This window comes from Pongo abelii, chromosome X (assembly GCF_028885655.2).
Source record: "Pongo abelii isolate AG06213 chromosome X, NHGRI_mPonAbe1-v2.0_pri, whole genome shotgun sequence".
Lineage (NCBI taxonomy): Eukaryota > Metazoa > Chordata > Mammalia > Primates > Hominidae > Pongo > Pongo abelii.
Genome location: NC_072008.2, coordinates 48,323,448 through 48,338,545, shown reverse-complemented (window position 1 = coordinate 48,338,545; position 15,098 = coordinate 48,323,448). Strand labels below are relative to the sequence as shown.

Here is a 15,098-nt window from a genome sequence, read left to right as displayed (position 1 = left end):
TCCCTCAATAATTGATAGAATAAATACAGTAGTCCCCCCTTATCCGTGATTTTGCTTTCCATAGTTTCAGTTACCCACAGTCAATTGCAGTCCAAAAATATCAAAGGGAAATTTCCAGAAATTAAAAATTCATAAGTTTTAAGTTGTAAACAGTTCTCAGTAGCATGATAAAATCTTACACTATCCCACGCTGTCCTGCCTGGGAGTGAATCCTCCATTTTTCCAGCATCTTCATGCTGTATATGCTATCCACTTGTTAGTCACTTAGTAGCCATATTGGTTATCAGATCAGAAAAACAGAGTACATAGGGTTCAGTACTATCCATGATTTCAGGCATCCACTCAGAGTCTTGAAACATATCCCCCGTGGATAAGAGGGGGACTACTATATAGGAAAATCTGTAAGTCTATAGAAGGCTTGAACCACACTATCAAAAATCTTGACTTAATTCACATTTATCGATCATGCCATTCAATGATAGTAGAATACATATTCTTTATAAGTATGCACGGAACTTTTTAACAATACAGACCATATTCAGGGCCATAGAGGAAATCTCAGTTAATTTGTAAATATCCAAGTCCTATAAAGTATGTTCTCTGACCACAATGGAATCAAATTATAAATCATAGGGAAAGATAAGTAAAAAATACTCAAATATTTGCATACTGAATAATACACTTCTAAATAACCTATGGGACAAAGAAGAAATCCTAAGGTAAGTTAGGAAGTATTTTGAATGAATGAAAATGTAAAAACAATGTAAAAATATCATTACAATACAGTATCAATGTAAAAATGTAAAAACATCAAAATATATGAGTTGCTACTAAATGAGTGCTTAGAGGATAGTTTATATCACTAAAAATTTATACTACAAAAGAAGGAAAATGTCAAAGCAGTGACTGCAGCTTCAACCATAGAAACTAGAAAATGAGCACTTTTTTTTTTTTTGAGACGGAGTCTCACTCTGTCGCCCAGGCTGGAGTGCAGTGGCGTGATCTTGGCTCAATGCAACCTCTGCCTCCCGGGTTCAAGAAATTCTCTTGCCTCAGCCTCCCAAGTAGTTGGGATTACAGGCATGCACCAGCACACCCAGCTAATTTTTGTATTTTTAGTAGAGACAGGGTCTCACCATGTTGGCACAGCTGGTCTTGAACTCCTGACCTCAAATGATCCACCCACCTCAGCCTCCCAAAATGTTGGGATTACAGGTGTGAGCCACCGCGCCCGGCCGAAAATGAGCACATTTAAGTCAAATAAGCAGAAAAAGGAAATAATAAAGAAAAGAGCATAAATCAATAAAATCCAAAATAGAAAAACAATAGAGAAAATCAAGGACACTAAAAGCTTCTTGAGAAAGTCAATAAAACTGAGAAACTGCTAGCCAGACTGATCAGGAGAAAAAAAGTGAAGACATAAATTACTGATATCAAGAATGAGAGAAGAGACATCACTTCCAATTCTACAGATAAAAAGGGGATGTGACAACTTCATGTTCCTAAATTAGACAACTTATGTAAAATAGACAAGTTCTTTGAAATATACAAACAAAGCTTTAGTGAAGAAGAATATGACAACCTGAATAGTTTCCTAACTATTAAGGAATTGAATTTGTAGTTAAAAGCCTTTTCACAAAAGAATTCTAGGACCAAATGACTTCACTGGAAAATTGTATCAAACATTAAAAGGAGGCATAATACCATTTCCACACTAACTCTTTCAGGGGAGGTACCACTTCCCAATTCATTCTGTGAGCCCAGCATTACCCTGATACCAAAAGCAGACAAAGAAAATACAAGAAAAGAAAACTATAGACCAGTATCCCACATGAACATATATGCAAAAATTCTTAACAAAATTTTAGCAAAGTGAATCTAGTGAAATATAAAAATGGTAGTACATCATGACCAAGGAGAGTTTAATTCCAGGAATACTAAATCTATCAATAGTCAATGTAATTCAAAAAATTAACGAACTAAAAAAGAAAAACTATATGATAATCTTGATGGAGAAAAAACATTTGACAAAATCTAACACCTATTCCAGATAAACTATCAACAAACTAGGAGTAGAGGCAACTTCATCAACCTGATAAAGATCATGTATGAAAAACATATAGCTAATATCATACTCAATAGTGAAAGACTAAATGTTTTCTTCTGAAGATCAAGAAAAGGGCAAAGATATACACTCTGACCACTTCTATTCAACATTATATTGTAGGTTTTAGTCAATGCAATAAGACAAAAAAAAAGAAAGAGCGCCTATAGTGGAAAGGAAGAAGTGAAACTATCACACTTCACAGATGACATGATTGTCTGTGTAGAAAAGCTTACAGGATTTACGAAATTACTAGAAATAATAAGTGAGTTTAGCAAGGTTATCGTATACAAGATAAACACATAAAAGTGAATTATATTTCTAAGTACTAGCAAAGAAATATTGGAAATTGAAATTTAAAAATAACTAGTACCATTCAAAAGCATAGATATGAATTATTTAGAGATGAATTTGACAAGATATGTCTAAGGCTTGTACACTTGAAAACTACAAAGCACTTTTTTTTGAGATGGAGTCTCGCTCTGTCGCCCAGGCTGGAGTGCAGTGGCACAATCTCTGCTCACTGCAAGCCCCGCCTCCCGGGTTCACGCCATTCTCCTGCCTCAGCCTCCCGAGTAGCTGGGACTACAGGCGCCCGCCACAACGCCCGGCTAATTTTTTGTATTTTTAGTGGAGATGGGGTTTCACCGTGCTAGCCAGGATGGTCTCGGTCTCCTGACCTCGTGATCCGCTCGCCTTGGCCTCCCAAAGTGCTGGGATTACAGGCGTGAGCCACCGCGCCCAGCCACTACAAAGCACTTCTAAGAAAAATTAAAGACCTAAATAAATGGAATGATATATCCTGTTTATGGATATGAAAACAATGTAATTAAGATGTCAATTCTCTCCATATAGATCTATGAATTCAGTTCAATCTCAAAATCCCTGCAGGCTTTTAATAGTAACTGACAAGGTGATTCTAAAATTTATACAGAAATTCAAAGAAAAACCAGAATAGCCAAAACATCTGTGAAAAAGAGGAATAAAGTTAGAGGATTTGCATGATCTGACCTCAAGACTTATGAAGCTACAGCAAAGAGTAATGCTACAGTAGTACAGAAGCTACAGTAATGGTGTAGTACTGGCAGTAGTGGTACTGGCATAATAGAAAACTAAAGCAGAAATAGAACCAACCAATTAATTTTTTGATAAATGTATCAAGGCAATCAATGCATTATCATTTTCAACAAATGGTTCTGGAACAACTGCACAGCCATATGCAAAACAAAATCAACCTAAATCCTTATCTTTGGAAAGGATTTACATCATATACAAAATTAATAAAAATGGATTAGGTAACCAAATATAAGAGCCAATATTATAAAACTTCTAGAAGAAAGCATAAATCTTTTAAAAAAACTTTTATCTTAATGACCTTGAGCTTTGCAAAAATTTATTAACCACGACCAAAAAAGCATGAACTATAAAAGAAAACAAAAATGAATTGAGCTTGCTAACATTAAAAACTTTTGGTCCTCTGTTATTTAAATGAAAAGGCAAACCTAGAAGAAACTGTTTGCAAAATATACATCCAACAAAGGACATATATCTAGGATATATAAAGAACACTTACAACTCAATAATAAGACAAATAACTGAGCTTACAAATGGGCAAAATATTTAAAAAGATACATCAACCAAGATGGTATACAGATGGTACATAAACACAAGAAAAGATGCTCAACAGCATTAATTATTAGGGAAGTGTAACTTAAAACCACAGTGAAATACCACTACACCCCCATTAAATGACTAAAATTAAAAATAATAATCATATCCAATGAAGCAACTGCAGCACTTATATACTGCTGGTTAAAATGTAACATAGTACAACCACTTTGGAAAGCAGTTTGACAATTTCTTAAATAATTAAGTATATACCTACCATATGACTAAGCCATTCACTCCTATGCATTTACTCAAGAGAAATGAAAACTATGTCCACACAGACTTGTAAACAAATGTTCACATCAGTTTTATTTGTAATAGCCAAAAGCTGGAAATACAAATTTCCATCAAAACATGAATGGATAAACAAATTCTGGTATGTCCATATAATGAAATAACACTTAGCAATAAAAAGGAATGAACAAGACGCATATAACAACCTGAATGAATCTCAAACTTATTATGCTGAATGGAAGGAGCCAAACAAGAGTACCTATAGTATTATTCCATGTGTATAAAATTGCAGGAAATGCAAACTAATCTATAACAATAGAAAACAGATCCATGATTGCCTGTGGATGTGGGAAGAATGTGGGGAAAGAGGGCTGAATGACAAAGAGGCATAAGGAAACTTTTTTGGGGTGATTGATATGTTCTTTATTTGTACTGTCATGATGGTTGGAAAGGTGCACACGTCAAAACTCATCAAATTGTACACTTTAAACAAGTTCCACTTTTTGTATGCTAATTCTACCTCATTGGAACTGTAAAATATGTTTTGGGGACAATGGGAGAAATTTGGAAATGGACTGGATATATCATAGAGTTAGATTGATAATGATATCCCAGGTATGTGGGAGAATGTCCTTATTTTTAGGAGATGAATGCTCAATTATTTATGGGTATAATGTTATATCTATAACTTACCACTGGTATTTCAGGAAAAATTACATATAAATTGTTAAATCTAGATGGATGTTATATAGGTTGTAATGTGTTTTCAATATTTCTACATGATTGAAAATACACATAATTAAGATGTGAGGGAAATAATGTTATATCATTTTATTGTCCATCCTATTCTTCGGGTGTATATATATATATATACAATCTTTATTAACCTGGAATGCAACCAAATCTTCTCTGGGAAAGTCTCCAGGGAGGGAGACATTCTCTATCTTTACTATCCTGGAATGTAAATAAATCTGAGCAAATTGCTTGTTAATGTCTAAACAGGAAGAACATGAGATTCAAGCAGAATTGTCTCTGAAGACAAGGCTAGAGTCAATCACACAAAACTGAAAAGAATAATGATGTGAAATGAATGTTGATTGGTAGAAAATGAATGTAGAAGATGACAAAGACATCTTACATATGCATAATTGATGTCCCTGAAGAAGAGAAGAAATGGATCAGAAAAAATGTTAAGCAAAATAAAGCTTCCTTGAAATGAATAATTGGAATGGCTCACTGTAACTCAGGTAAAATTAATACACAAAGATCAGGACCAAAGCATATGCTTCCATAGATCCTTAACTTCAAGAATAAAAAAAGAATCATATGGTAGAAAGGCACATTATATACAAGAAAAAAGAGAGCAAGTTTGTCTAAGACTTCTCAATAACATCACTCAATTTTAGAAGAGCAGCATCTACCAAATTCTCAGGAAAAGAAAGTTCAAATATGTCAATCAGGGAAGCATAATAACTATGAGTATTATGGAATAAGGGATGCATGCACAATTTATAGAAGTAGCTGGGGAAGGTTTAGAAGGGGGAGTTAGAAGACTAAAGAAATCACTAAACCAGCCCTTTTGAGACATTAGCATGGGTGGATAAATCAGAGCTTTCAGGAAAATCTGAGAAGCCGGGCACCTCTAGCTGCTGATGTGGGACTGCCAAGAGAAGCTGATGGAGAAGTCCATGAGAAGCTTTTGTGAGCCTGCAGCCAAGCATCTGTTGGTAGACCTGGGGCTACTGTTGGTCAGTAGGGCTGGAAGATGGAAAGAAGGGCTGGATATAGAGTGGAAGATAGGAAAAATTGGAACCTGCTGGGTACCTCTGCATCTGTCCTCACTGTCTCTAATTTCAAAGACTTTCACAGCAATAGTTGCTCCTTCCCTTTGGCCTTCCAAATCTCATGTAATTTCTACTTTAGCCAACTCTTATTTCTCAGTATAACCCAAACGACAGAATAATCTAGTCCAATGGCTTGATATTTTTCTATGAGAAAAATTGCTTCATGGTGAAGTAACACTACCTGAATTCAGAAATTCCTCTGAGTTTGCTCAATTGCTTTGTTTAAATTTACTTCCAAAATAGCATTCATCAAAGCCAACAACAACCTCTGTGTCATAAAATCAAGAACCAATTTTCCATCCTCATACAAATTGATGTCTAATTTGGACAAGTCCTCCATTAAAACACTCATTGGAAACACTGTTCTCTATGAGCCCCTTGCTCACCTGGTATGTTTTTACCTCTCTGGCTGCTCCTTCTCATTATCTTCTATAGACATATCCTTCTCGACCCAAAGCACAAGCTTTGGTCTTAGGCCTGCTTTTCCTGTTACTCCCCACATTTTCTTTAGATAGTTGGATGACACTAAGATGCCGGAAACAAGCTCTCAAATCCCACCTCAGTGTCCCAAGCACAGAGAGTTGTAGGGGTACCTATGTGGGCTCAGGAAGTGAGGTGTATCTAATACTCATTAAGAAATTCTCTCCATGCATAGTTCTAAGAGCTCTACACAATATGCATTAACTTCTTGTTAATGAACTGTGTACCTGCAAAAAAGATACGTGGAAATCCTAATCCCCAGAACCTCAGAATACAATTTTATCTGGAAATAGAGTACAGAGGTAATTAAGTTAAAATGGGGCCATTAAAGTGAACCCCAATCCAATATAGTGTCCTTACAAAAGGGAAAATTTGGAAACAGAGCCAGACACACAGAAGGAACATGATGTGAAGAAACACAGGGAGAAAACAGCCATCTGACAGGAATAATGCATCTATAAGCCAAATAACACCTGAGGCTCTCAAAAGCTAGGAGAGTGGCATGGAACAGTTCCTTCCCTAGCACCTTCAGAAGGAGCATGACCCTGCTGACACCGTGATTCGGATCTCCAGCCTCAAGAACTATGAGACAATTTCTGCTGTTTTAGGCTGCCCAATTTGTGGTACTTTGTTATAGCAGCCCTAGGAAAGAAATACGCTTCTTAGTCAAATCTATGATAGGTGCTAGTGTGTACATCTTTTATAGATGAAAACCATCAGGACAGAGAGGTTAACTAACCTTCCCAAGGTTACATAAACTAGTAAATTGGTAGAGCCAGGATTGAAACCCTGGCAGATGGGTTCCTGAGCCTATCTACCTAACCACTATGCAAACTATCTTTTAATATTTTTAACATCATTGTTCCCAGTGACAAAAAAGGGTTGAAAATGGGAGTGAATAAATTTTAACAATGCAAATAGTTTAATACATTATTGTATATCCACCCCATAAACTATCATGCAACCATTCAAAAGAAATATTGTTGAATAATAATAAAGCAAGCTGCAGAGATGGTTGTATGTTATGATCCCATTTTTGAAAATCAAAGGAGGAAACAGTCTTATATAACTTCTGATTACAAGCATGGGAACGTATGTATGTCTATATATAATTATGAGCACAGAGCAGAGATTAAAACATGAAAGTGTTCACAGTAGTTTATTAGTATTGGTCATCTGTTAGGGAAGAACAGTGGAGGAAGAAATGCAATAAATAATGAATGTATCAGTTAGCTTTTTGCTGGGTTGTTATCATGCCGCCCAAAACTTAGTGACTTAAAACAATTAACGTTTTAATCCATTATTCTGGTAGTTGTTTGGGATGGCTGGGATGGATGGCAGAACCTTCCTAATCTGGGCCAGTGTATTATTAACCTATTACTGGGTAACAAATTACCCTAAAATTTAACAACTTAAAACAACATTTATTGTCTTGCAGTTTCTGTGGGTCAGGAATTCTTGTGGCTCAAAAGATGCCTCTGGCTGAAGGTCTCTCATGAGTCAAGCTATCTGGCTTACAGTCAAGCTATTTGGCTGTGGTCCTTATCTAAAGGCTAAACTGGGGGAGGATATGCTTCAAAGTTCACTCATGTGTGCCTTTCCACAGGGCTATCTCATGATGTAGCAGCAGGTTTCCCCTATGATGAGCCATCTGAGAGAGTAAGCAAGCACCTAAAATGGAAGCCACAGTCTTTTTGTAACTAATCTTGGACATGACGTCCCATTACCTCTGCCTCATTCTATTCACTAGAACCAAGTCACTAATTCCAGTCCAAACTCAAGAGGAGGGGATTATATAAGAGTGAGAATACCAGGAGGTGGGGATCATTCAGGGTCATCTCAGAGACTGCCAGCCAAAGTTGCCTTGACCAAGACTGGATGCCTAGGATAGCTTCATTCATATGTCTGGCAGTTGAAAATCTGGTTGGTGTAGGGTATCTCAACTGGGATGGCTGGTCTTTGCTCCATTACTGCTCCATGTGATCTTTCTCATTTTCCAACAGCACAGTTCAGGCTTTTCCACACATGGGTTCAGGATTCCAAAGAGCTGCAAAAGTGGGCAAGCCTCATTGTGCAGGCACGTCTCAAGCCTCTGCTTGTATCATACTTGTTAATGTCCCATTGGCCAACAAAATAGCCAAGATCAGTTGCAGGGCTGAAGAAATAGATTCTACCTCTTGATGGGCGAAGTGGGAAAGTCACACTGAAAAGGGCACATATTCTGATAGTAGGAGACAATGGAGACTGTCCAGACTTCTAGTTTCTGCCTAGCATGTAGACATCTGGAAAGAACACTGCTCCCATCTTTGTAACAAGAACAAAGCTGGGTAATCTGCAAAAACATAAGTTTTCTCGAACCCATCAGAGAGCTAAGATTACAGAGCAACCAACTAGCTTGAAATATAATAAAAGACAAGTGCCTCTCCTGGGCCATCTGTGGTACAGCAGGAAGGAAGATGAGGCCACTATACAAGCAGTAAGAATTCATCAAGAATTTTTAATGAATTGCTAAAGGCTGAGTGCGGGAGACTCATGAGAGCTGTAGACGTAAGGGTAGTTGGTCTCTACTTGCAGGCTCTTCTCCATAGTCATCCACTGAGTGCTCTCAAGAAACACGGGGACAAAGAAGAAGATTGGAGAAAGCCTACCTCCGTGGGGTAGGCCTGCAAGGGGGCTGCTGCTAATATAGAAATGGCACAAAGCTCCAATGAAACCCTACTCCCCTACAGAACAAAATCCTTAAGCCACTAAAAGAAGTGCAGCAAACCCTGTTGCCCTCAGGACACAGGTCAAGATTCACTGTGACTAGAGTGAGGGAAATGGAAAACAAAAAATTCCACCCATGATAAAAGGGCAGGAAATCATCCTGGGCCCAGATCATTAAAGGCCTTCTACCAGTGGAAGAGGGCAGGATCACTAAAAAATCCCACCCTCAAGACCCAGGGATTCATGGCCTGACAAAAACTGAGGCTGGCCCAGGACAACCCCTGCCCCCCAACTCACCAGGTCAGCAAGAACCAAGTAATAACAGTTGTCTACTACTAACATAGAGGCAACAACATGGAGAGAGACCCTCCCTGAGATGCAGGCACACAGGAAAGGCCTACAGGCCTAAAGGCAAGTGTGGTCTGGGAAAAATAAAAATTCTCTGGGCAAACCAGTGCCTACCTCAAGCATAAGATAACAATAGAGGAATTTTAAGTCTATGGTACAGCAAAGGTAACACTGGCAACAAAGAAACACAAACTCAGCCCAACTCCTGATTAGATGGATTCAATCTCCCCATGCTAATGGCCTATCAAAAGGGCAACCATGGCTATTTCCAGGAATAATTACTATTTACCTCAGTTTCTACTATCCTACATACAACATCTGTGACATTCAGCCAAAAATTATTAGATGCAAAAGAGCAAGAGAAGACAACAACAGACCTAGACTCAGTTGACCTAGTAGTTGGAACTATCAGACAAGGAGTTAAAAATTATTAATATGTTAGAGGGTATTATGGGCTGAATGTTTGCATCCCCCCCAAAATTCATATGTTAAAATCCTAATCCTCAATGTGATGGTATTGGGAGGTGGAGCCTTTGGGAGGTAGTTAGGTAATGTGGGTGGAGACCTCATGAATGGGATTGGTGCCCTTATAAAAGGGATCCCAAAGAGTTCTCTAGCTGTAGACATGGGAAAATACAAGGAGAAGTGAGCAGTTTGCAACCTTGAAGAGGGCCGTCACCAAGACCTAACCATGCTAGATTCTGATCTCAGACTTCCAGGCTTCAGAACTGTGAGGAATAAATTTCTGTTGTTTATAAGCCACCAAGTCTATGGTGCTTTATTATAGCAGCTCAAACTGACTAAGACAAAGGGTAGAGGGGAAAACATGAACATGAATGAAAAGATGGGGAATTTCAGCAGATATATGAAAACTGTAAGAATCAAATGGAAATATTAGAAATAAAAATAAAACATAACTGAGTTGAAGAATGCCTTCAATGGGCTCATCAGTAGACTTGACAAAGCCAGGGTAAGGGAAAAAACATCAGTGAATTTGAAGATAGATCAATAGAAATTATCCTAACTGAAACACAAAGAGAAATAAAGACTGAAGCAGGACACATATATAGGGATGAAGACATCTGTAGCATTTTTCTACCTAACACAGTGTGTCTTCTGGTCACAAATTATTCACATTACCACCCCATGCAAAATATGTTCACCCCTATTCCAGGACCTCCAAATTTCTCATCCAAAATTGTGGCATCAAGCTCCAATCCAGAATCTCAAGTCTTCTGTATCAGGTTCAGTTGTGGCTGAGGTTCCTAGGGTACAATTTTTCAGTTTCTTGATCCAGATACCTGTGAGCTAAATGACAAGTTACATGCCCCCCAACACACACCCAATATATACAATGGTGGGATAGGTACAGGATAACTGTAATAGACACTCCCATTCAAAAAGAGGAGGACGACGAGGCACATATCAGTCACTGTTCCATAACAATTCTGAAATCCCACAGAGCAAATGTTGTCAGTTCCCTTGGCTCCAGGGGCAGATAATGTTTCTTGATTAGGGCACAGTTCTCCCTGGGAACGGCTCCCCAGCCCATTTTAATATATTGTTCTTGGGTCTTCCCTCTGAGATGCCCTTCATTTTCCATAAGAAATGGACCATGTTTGCATCTGAGTAACTTTCTCAGCTTGTATCCTATTCATAGAAGTTAGGGAGGGGAATCCAGAGGCCACTTTTCATTTTGAACTGTTTCAGTCCCTGGAAGTCCAACCTGGAGGTAGTTTTACTAGTAAAACTCTATTAAAAACTTTGTGAGTTTTTCCTATGAATCTGGTTTGGATCTACTCCTTTCCCCAAATGCCACATCAGCATTTCTTTTCAAGATAGGTCTCTCTCCACTTTGAGTAGTATGTCAGGCTTCTATGGGACAACATCATGATTTTTAGAAGCCCTTAAGTTTAGCTGAGATGGTCTCCTAAGCACCAACTGAACTATTTCACACATTGTAATAAAGAGTCTTACAGACACAACCATGATTTGATCTTTACCCTGAGGCCATTTTTTACCTTGAGAATAGTTAGATAGCTGGAGAGACTAGCGATGTGAAACCATTATTTTTTCAACCCAGCAATCCTTGGCTTTTCCGTATTTCTTCTGAATTCTGCTTGCCAAAGAAACAGTTATTTCTTTAGTTCATTTCTCTCTTTCTGTATCTTATCATATGCAGCTAAAAGAAGCAAATTGATACTTCCCATATTCTGCTGCAAATCTCCTTAGCCAGATCCACCAGTTCGTTTGGTCCATTCTCTATCTTCCCACAGAGTATGGTGACGACTGTTTTTCTATATTTTTCCCTACTAAATAACATGGGTTGCCATCTATCCAACCTTTGTTATTTGAGGAAAAAGTTTTCCTCACTGTTTTTCCAGTTTCTTTGTGCCACTCAGACCCAAAGCCAATGCCACATGTCATGTTTTGGTCCACTATGCCCCCTCCCCCAAACATATACTTTCAAATATTACTTAGCATTTTCTGTACAACAAACTACCCCCAAAACTTATGTTGCTTAAAACTGTAATCATTTTATTTATCTCACAATTCTGTAAATCAGCTGGAATAACTGGTATGGCTCTTCTGGGCTAGGCTGGCTCAGCTGGGGCTAGAGGTCTTGGAAAACCTCACTCCCAATTCTGACAATTGGCAGGCTACTTGGTCTAAGGGGCCTCAGCAAGGCTGGCTCACCACTGCTCTATGTGGTGGCTCCTCACCCCCTTGTAGGGCAATTTGAGATTCTTCAGGTTTGCAAAGAGCAGCAAGAGAGGGTAAGCTTCAAGGCAGGCTTTGCACACTTCTCAAGCTTCTTATCGATTCTCTTTGCTAATTTCCATTGGCCAAAGAAAGTCACATGGCCAGGTTCAAAGTCAAGTAGTAGACAAAGAGACGCTACTTGGGATGGGAGGAATCTGTGGCTACTTTGCATTGTACCACAATGAAAGAAAACAAGATACTATGTCATGGAAACCAGTACGAATGACAGGATTATATTTGTGTGTTCTTATAAAATTATATCTGCAGATATGTGTATATATAAAACCAAAGTGACTTTTAAATTGTGGATTCACTTGATAGAAATATTCAATAAGAAACATATTTGATAGACATATTCAGTAAGAAACATTTGATGGACATAATTATTCTAAATTTGAAAAAAATGTAATATTCCTCCTGTTATGCACTGTGTTCTGCCACAGATACCCTATAGAACTGACAGTAGGTCTACTCATCAGTTATATTATTTTGCTGCACTACCTTTCATTTTGTTATCACTTTAAATTGCTTAATAAAACACAGTAAACCTGACCATCATTTACATAATTTTGCACTGTCCTTCCTATAAAGAATTTGGTAACAATTTAACTTATAATACTTTCTATAGGAAGGCTTTTCCTAACACACCAAACTGACAACATTTTTCCCAGTATGACTTTTACTATATTTCATGAGGCTGTGCAAATTCTCTCTCCTTCAATACATTTTTAAGAGAGTTTCTTCTGAATAATTTTTTTCCATCTCAAGTGAGATAGCCTGATGCTTTTCCTTATACAACACATTCATATAGGATCTGTCTTGGATGAATTTTATAATATATAGTTAGACCTGACTTTTGTCAGCCTTATAAGGCTCTCATTTTCAAGAAACAGGATTACTTTCATGTATGAATATTGCGATGCATACTGAGAACTGATTTCTGGGTGAACCCCTTTCCACAGTCACTGCATTTATACGGTTTATCTCCAGTATGAATTGTCTGATGTTTATTGAAATTTGACCTATCAGTGAAGGCTTTCCCACATTCTGCACATATATATGGTTTCTCCCCTGTGTGAATTCGTTGATGTACTTTGAGATGTGGTTTCTTGGAGAAGGATTTCTCACAGTCAGGACATTTATAAGGCTTCTCTGTAGTATGAATTCTCTGATGTGTAATCAACTCTGACTTCTGGATGAAGGCCCTCCCACAATCAGCACAAACATAGGGTTTCTCTCCAGTGTGAATGGTCTGGTGTTTATTGAAATTTGACCTGTCGGTGAAGGCCTTCCCACATTCAGCACATATATAAGACTTTTCTCCAGTATGAGACTTCTGGTGAGTATTGAGATTTGACCTGTTGGTGAAAGCCTTCCCACATTCAGTGCATATATAGGGTTTCTCTCCTGTGTGAATTCTCTTATGCATCTGGAGTTGTGACTTAGAAGGGAAAGATTTCCCACAGTCACTGCATTCATAAGGCTTCTCTCCAGTATGAATTCTTTGATGTGCAATCAAGTGTGCCTTCTGGATGAAGGCCTGCCCACATTGAGTACAGATATAGGACCTCTCTCCTGTATGAATTCTCTGATGCATCCTGAGTGTTGATTTTTGGGTAAAGGCTTTCCCACACTCACTGCATTTGTGATGTCTCTCTCCAGTGTGAATTTTCTGATGTATATTGAGGGCTGAGTTCAGGGAGAAGCCTTTACCACATTCACTGCATTCAAAGAGTTTTTCTCCAGTATGAGTTGTCTGATGCCTGAGTAGAGATGACACCTGGAAAAATGATTTCCCACATTCATTGCATTTATAGGGTTTCTCTCTAGTATGAGTTTTCTCATGCATAATTAATTCTGAATTCTGAATGAAGGCCTTCCCACATTTAGTACATATGTAGAGTTTTTCATCTCTATGAACTCTCAGATATATACTGAGTAGTGGCTTCTGTGTAAAAACATTTACACATTTGCTAAGCTCATGAGGTTTTTCCACAGTATGAATTTTCTGAGGAGCAAAGAAATGTGACCTCTGGGTGAAGATCTTCCCAAATTCAGTACATGTGTTTGCTTTCTCTCCAATGGGAAATTTCACATTTTGACTGAGTGAGTGTTTGAGGCTGAGGACTTTTCCACATTGATTACGTTCACAGAACTTCACTCCTGTATGTGTATTTTCATGGTGACTATAAGAAGAGCTCTGGGTAAAAACTTGACCATGCCCAATAGTTTTATCCAGGTTCTTTGCTGCATTGCTTTTATTATGAATATGTAAGTCTAAATTATGCTTAAAACTCTTCCCAAATGAATCACGTTTATGGGGTCTTTTCTGTGAAAGAATGAGATTTGGGCTTGGATGAACAAATTTTCCAAAGTCTTTATATTCATAATCCCACTCTGTATTCAATATTTTCTTATTGAGGAAAGTAGTGCGACTCAGAAGTTTGTTGTGTTTTTCCTGACATCTCTTTATCTGTTCAGCATCTTGCCACAATTCTTCTAAAATAGAGTATAATGAATCATCTCTTGTATCTTCACTCTCCATTTCACTATGAAATGTAGATTTCCCAGAAATTCTCCTCTGGGAAGGCTTAATTCCAAATTTCCCATCTAAAAAGAGAAAGAAAAAGTAAAATTGACACAAACAATAGACCTCAAGAGATTAAAAGGTACACATAAGCTAATACAAACTGAACACATGGAAATCAGTAAATCTCATGATAACAGTGATGACAGGAAATACATATATAGCACTTTTATGTGCCAAACTCTTACATGACACTTACAATATTCCAGGCACCATTCTAAGAAACATATGCAGTCACGCATTGCTTGACAACAGGGATACAGTCTGAGAAAGCTGTCATTAGGCAATTTCGTTGTGCAAACATCATAGAGTATACAGTACTTATAAAAACCCAGATGGTATAACCTACTACACATCTAGGCTA

At 37.9% G+C, this 15,098-nt stretch overlaps 1 protein-coding gene across 2 annotated transcripts in view; it reads right to left on the bottom strand.

The window, feature by feature from the left end:
* Window positions 1-4,055: 4,055 nt before the first annotated feature.
* Window positions 4,056-15,098, bottom strand: part of LOC100437875 (zinc finger protein 81) — a 105,607-nt gene continuing 94,564 nt past the window's right edge. For both annotated transcript variants that reach the window (XM_009234794.4, XM_002831582.6), the window contains exon 5: window positions 4,056-14,757. In XM_009234794.4, the coding sequence (XP_009233069.1) occupies window positions 13,049-14,757 (1,709 nt within the window). In that variant the 3' untranslated portion in view covers window positions 4,056-13,048. The remainder of the gene's footprint in view (window positions 14,758-15,098) is intronic.